The sequence below is a fragment of the Myotis brandtii genome, unplaced genomic scaffold, assembly GCF_000412655.1.
Source record: "Myotis brandtii unplaced genomic scaffold, ASM41265v1 scaffold123, whole genome shotgun sequence".
Taxonomy (NCBI): domain Eukaryota; kingdom Metazoa; phylum Chordata; class Mammalia; order Chiroptera; family Vespertilionidae; genus Myotis; species Myotis brandtii.
In genome coordinates this window covers 12,551,497-12,557,262 of record NW_005354291.1, presented here as the reverse complement: position 1 = coordinate 12,557,262, position 5,766 = coordinate 12,551,497, and the positions used below count along the sequence as shown (strand labels likewise).

The 5,766-nt window shown below is 37.2% G+C and overlaps 1 protein-coding gene across 22 annotated transcripts in view; it reads left to right on the top strand.

The window, feature by feature from the left end:
- The window catches only part of AHI1 (Abelson helper integration site 1), a 218,305-nt gene that overhangs the window by 28,611 nt on the left and 183,928 nt on the right, over positions 1-5,766 (top strand). For all 22 annotated transcript variants that reach the window (XR_001360698.1, XR_001360699.1, XR_001360697.1 and 19 more), the window contains one exon: positions 3,327-3,450. Coding sequence is in view for 19 of the 22 variants with exons in the window: in XM_014533846.1 (XP_014389332.1) it covers positions 3,327-3,450 (124 nt within the window). In the remaining 3 variants the exon portion in view is untranslated. The remainder of the gene's footprint in view (positions 1-3,326; positions 3,451-5,766) is intronic.

Here is a 5,766-nt window from a genome sequence, read left to right as displayed (position 1 = left end):
GGTGCACCTTGAGGTCCTCTGGCCTGGACCAGGGCAGGGGGCATGCTTTGAGGTCCCTGTCAAGCCCCACCAGGCGGGGGGCACAGCGTTAGGTCCCCTGGCCTGGGGCAGGGTGCACGGCCTGAGGTCCCCCTGCCCGGGTTCGGGGTGGGGGCGTGCCTTGAGGTTCCCCTTCAAGCCCCGTGGGCGGGGGGTGCGGCCTGAGGTCCCCTGTCAAGCCCCACCAGGTGGGGGGCACAGCCTAAGGTCCCCTGCCCTGGACCAGCGCCACGCAGCCTCAATAAGATTGCTTATTAAGGCTCGTTACGGGAACTCGCCTCTGCTGCGGGCGCAGCCATCTTGTGTTACGGAATCCCTGCCTCCACTCTGGGCACAGCCATCTTGACAGTTACGGTGTGATGGTCAATTTGCATATTCCCACTTTATTAGATAAGATATACAAATTTAGAACCAGAAGGATAATAAATCTCAGGAGGAATTTTAGTCTAGTTTAGTCAGTCAATAGCAGTACTAATTTGAATTATGAAAATCTTCAAATTTGTAATGCATTAGAATAATAATAATTGGCTTGGAGGACCTGAATTAAGACTTCTTATTACTATAGAGAAGTCAGCAGAAAGGCCAAAACCCATTCTCAATTTGCCTTTAAAAACTATAGGAAACTGTGTTAAGAAATATCTGTATCTCTTTGGAGATTATTTTATATATATATAAATGAGCATTATCATACTCTTCTAGACTTAGAGGCATTGCTACTTTCCCTTACTTCTTGCGTAGTAATGAAAACCAGCTCACCTCAGTTCCTTATGGGGGTCTGTTTTAAGCACTACATCCTATAGAACAGTGGTTCTCAACCTTCCTAATGCCGAGACCCTTTAATACAGTTCCTCATGTTGTGGTGACCCCCAATTTCATTGTTACAAATTGAACATAATTAAAGCATAGTGATTAATCATAAAAACAATATGTAATTATATATGTATTTTCCGATGGTCTTAGGCGACCCCTATGAAAGGGTCGTTCGACCCCCAAAGGGGTCGCGACCCATAGGTTGAGAACCGCTGCTATAGAACATGCCTCAGCTTCACACAGTTATTTCTTTGTTGATTTGCTTTTTTTCAGCAGGGACTTATACTCAGCTTGATTAGCATTTATTAAATAAATATTCTTCCTTATGAAATAATGTTAGTTTTAAAAAATACAAAAGTCTTTGTATAGTTTGATTACAGCTATGCTATTTTAAAAATTCACCAAAACCTATGCATAGGGGGAAAAAAGATTCTTAGGAAACATACTCCAGAATATTAATAGTGATTTCATTCTTTGTGGTAATGGGAGAATTATTTGCATTTTGGTTTATATGTTTTCAACATTTCTGTGATAAATATGTGCTACTTTATGCTTAAAAAATCTTGTTTAAAATGCTATATAAATTTAGCTTTACTTCCTGCTTAAATCTTAAAATACAGAAGAAGAATCTGTTTTTATTTTTGATTGATTATGATGTCTCCTTGGAATTTGTTTAGCTTGTAGAATATGCAAATTAATGTTTTTCACAATTTTAGTAATATTTTTGTCTTTATTTTTTAAGTGTTCTTTCTGCCTCTTTATATTTCTTCTCTTCTCCAGGGACTCCCGTAATTTCTGTATTGGTACACTTTATGGTGTCCCACAGCCTCTGCATTTTCATTTGTTTTTCTTTATTCTTTTTTCTTTCTGTTCCTTAAATGACATAATCTTTCGATTGACCTTTCTTCAAGTCCTGATTCTTCTGCCAATTCAAATCTGCTGTGAGCCCCTCTCAGTGAATTATTTTAGTTATTGTGCTTTTCAACTCTATAATTACTGTTAGTTCTTTTTTAAAATAATTTTATTTCTTTATTAGTAAGAAATTCTCACACCTTAATTATTTAGACATTGTTTTCTTTAGATCTTTGAACATATTTATAAGCATGGATTTAAAGGGAAGACTAATGTTAGGCTTCCTCATGAACAGTTTCTATTGACTGCTTTTTGTCTGTGTATGGTCATACTTTTCTGTTATGTTTTTCTTTTCATACCCTCTTAATTTTTTTGTCGAAAACTGGATACGTTAAATATTAAAGTGTGGCAGCTCTGAATTCATATTCCCCCACTCTACCTAGTCAATCAGGATATGTTGTTTTGTTTGTTTAATGACTTTCCTGGACTAATTCTGTAGTCCTTTGCCTTGGTCATGTGTTGCCACTGAAGTCTCTGTTTGGTTAGTTTAGTAGTCAGCTAATGGTTAAAGGGAGATTTTTTTAAATGCCTTGAGTGAATAGGTCTCACAGAGTTTGCTGAGAGGTTCTGAAGGTGTTGTTTTGGAATACACTTTCAAAACTTCAGCCTTAGCCTCCACGCACACAGCCTTTGCTTATGCCAGAAGTACTTCTGTACTGCTTAGTATCTTAAGCGCAGTTAGTTTGACCACTAGGTGGAAGTAGAGACTTGGAAACTTTGTTGTTCTGTTAAGTCATTATCTGAGATCAGTGACTTTTCAACTTGTGTTCCGATAGAATTTTTAAAACATGTAATACCTAACTATTTATTCAGGGGCATTGACCTCTCTACCCTTAGATTGTGAAATTTAAAAATGACATCAGCCAGTGCAACAATAGTAGTCCGATGTGAATGAATCAAAAGCATATCTATTATTTTGGTCAGATAGGCAAAAAAATATACTTTTTGGTGTGCTGCAGAATTTTAGCAATTAGTTTCTCTGTGCCATGAGATTAAAAAGGTTGAAAATCGCTGTCTTAGATGATGTTATTGTATACATTAATACAGCAATACTGTACTGTTTATCAAATTGGTTGCCTGTCAATTCCTTTACTAAATCTAAAATTTCAGTGTTAGAATTTTTTTCTGACAATAATACAATTTAAATTTTTTGTTACTTCAAATAAAATTTTGATTACTTCAAATAAAATTGAATCAATTTTCAGGTAAAATAATACCTCTTTAATGAAAGCCCAAATTATAGAATCTTTTAACTGAATTATAATTTAAATGTTATTTATTATATGATTAATTGACTATCAAAGATTATTAGGAAAATTGCTTTGGAGAAATGAGAATAATTGTTCATTGTAGTATATGTAAAATTTTATGTGTAAATTCTTGTGCCTAAAACAAGTGAAAAACTCTTTGTGAGTAGATTCTAAAATATTTTATGCTGAAAACCTTTGGTCATATTCTTAGAGACAGTGCTTACTTTACAAATTATTATAAATTTTGAATTTGTATATTACTGTATTAAGGATCCTCTGTCTGGAAACCTACTAATTTTTTAATATTTTCATTAGTATACGAAATTCCTTCTGGACGTTTCATGAGAGAATTGTATGGCCACCTCAATATCATTTATGATCTCTGTTGGTCAAAGGATGATCACTATATCCTTACTGCATCATCTGATGGCACTGCCAGGTAGGTATATTTGTTTAGTATTCAATGTGTATGCTGTTTGCCATCAAGAAAAGCAAAGAGAATATAAAGTGATAGAACTACTCTTATGCTTCAATATGTTTGTTTATCAAGGGATTATCAGGATTGTTGATTAATTAAATAAGTAGTGAAAACTTTTTTCTTGAAGACATATTTGCAAAATACATTTATTTGTGTAATATATAATATTTCTAGTCCTCACTGTCTTTAAATGATCATTATGTACACTGTTCAATTAATGCTTTGAGGTGAGGTTATTAAACTGAAATATTTCCTAGAATATAAGCTCTTGATGGTAGGGGTTCCATCTTCACTCTTAGCTGGATGCAGAGCCCAGGACACAGTGGTGCTCAGTACATAGTGTAGGGCAGTGATGGCGAACCTATGACCCGCGTGTCAGAGGTGACACACGAACTCATTTTTTTGGTGAGCAGTGATGGCAAACCTATGACACGCGTGTCAGAGGTGACACGTGAACTCATTTTTTGGGTTGATTTTTCTTTGTTAAATGGCATTTAAATATATAAAATAAATATCAAAAATATAAATCTTTGTTTTACTATGGTTGCAAATATGAAAAAATTTCTATATGTGACACGGCACCAGAGTTAAATTAGGGTTTTCAAAATGCTGACATGCCGAGCTCAAAAGGTTCGCCATCACTGGTGTAGGGTAAATAAATGAATATCACCTATGTTTAAAAAACTTTATAGTTTGTCAGATATTTGTATTTTTCCAAATGTGAGCCTTAAAAATAACCCTTTTCAATTTAATAAGTTTCACAATAGAATATTTTAAGAGCTATTTTTTAAAGTTTCATTTACGTTTGTTTTTTTTTTGTAGCTGCTTGATCTGCCTTGGATGTTTCTAAAATTATTGTTAGGCAGCTGTTTAAGATGCTTTTAAATATGTCCTTTATAAATGTCTTTTTTGTTATTATTGTTGTTAATCCTCACCTGAGGGTATTTTTCCCCCCGTTGATTTTTAGAGAGAGTGGAAGGGAGGGGGAGAGAGAGAGAGAAACATCAATGTGAGAGAGACAAATTGATTGGTTGCCTCCCACACACTCCTACCAGAGTGGGGATCAAGCCTGCAACTGAGGTATGTACCCATGACCAGAATGGAACCCGCGGCCCTTCAGTCTGCAGGCCAATGCTCTAATCACAGAGCCAAATTGGCTATGTATGGTCATACAGGGCTTAAATATGTCCTTTGAATTTGATTCCAACAAATGGTATTTATTATCTCTACAGACTAGGAAACTGACATTTAGAGCAGTTTGAGATCCACTCTGATTTCACTCTTATGCTTCCTGTTCTTTTAAATACACTCTTTATAGATACTTCTAGTATCTGGGTCTCTTTTTCTACTAATCTTATTGGCTTCCTTCTCAATACAAAATGTCTAATTGATTAAGATGGTATCATTACTGTTTATTTAGATGTAAATGAAATAGATGACAACTGGTGACAATGGATTTTTACCTCTCTGTCTAGCTGGGAATCTACTACTATTAGTTACTCTTAATAATATCCTAAAGAATGGCATAGCCGTTCTGTCAGATGCCAGGTTATGCCAGAGAAAAACACGTAACCTTACTAAGACCTGACTGGGTTTGTCAATCTGAAAATCACTTGAGTTTTCATCTCTCCTGAGCACTCCTTTTACTCATTTTTATTCAGCTATCCTTTCTCACCCCTCTGGCAATACATCTAAACCTTACCATGCTTCAAGTTCTCTACACTAAACCATAATCTTCCTATTTTCATTAGATGACTGCCTTCAATTTACAGTTAAATTTAGCCAGACATGAACTTCCTATATTTCCCTCTTGTTTCCCATCTAATATCTATAAACTAGAGGCCCTGTGCACGAAATTCGTGCACTTCGGGGTGGGGCATCTCTCAACCTGGCCTGCACCCTATCGCAGTCCAGGATGTCCGACTGACAGCTCCTGCATTGAGCATATGCCCCTTGGTAGTCAGTGTGCGTCATAGCGACCTGTCATTCGCCATTCGGTTGATTTGCATAATAGCCTTTCATTATATAGGACTAGAGGCCTGGTGCACAAAAAATTGTGCACTCGGGGGGGGGGGGGGGGTCCTCAGCCCGGCCTGTACCCTCTTGCAGTTTGGGACCCTTCAGGGGATGACCACCTGCTGGCTTAGGCCTGCTCACCGGGGATTGGGCCTAAGCTGGCAATCAGACATCCCTCTGGCAGCTCAGCAGCCCTCGGGGGATGTCCACTTGCCAGCGGGGAGCAGACCTAAGCTACAGTCGGACATCCTTAGCGCTGCT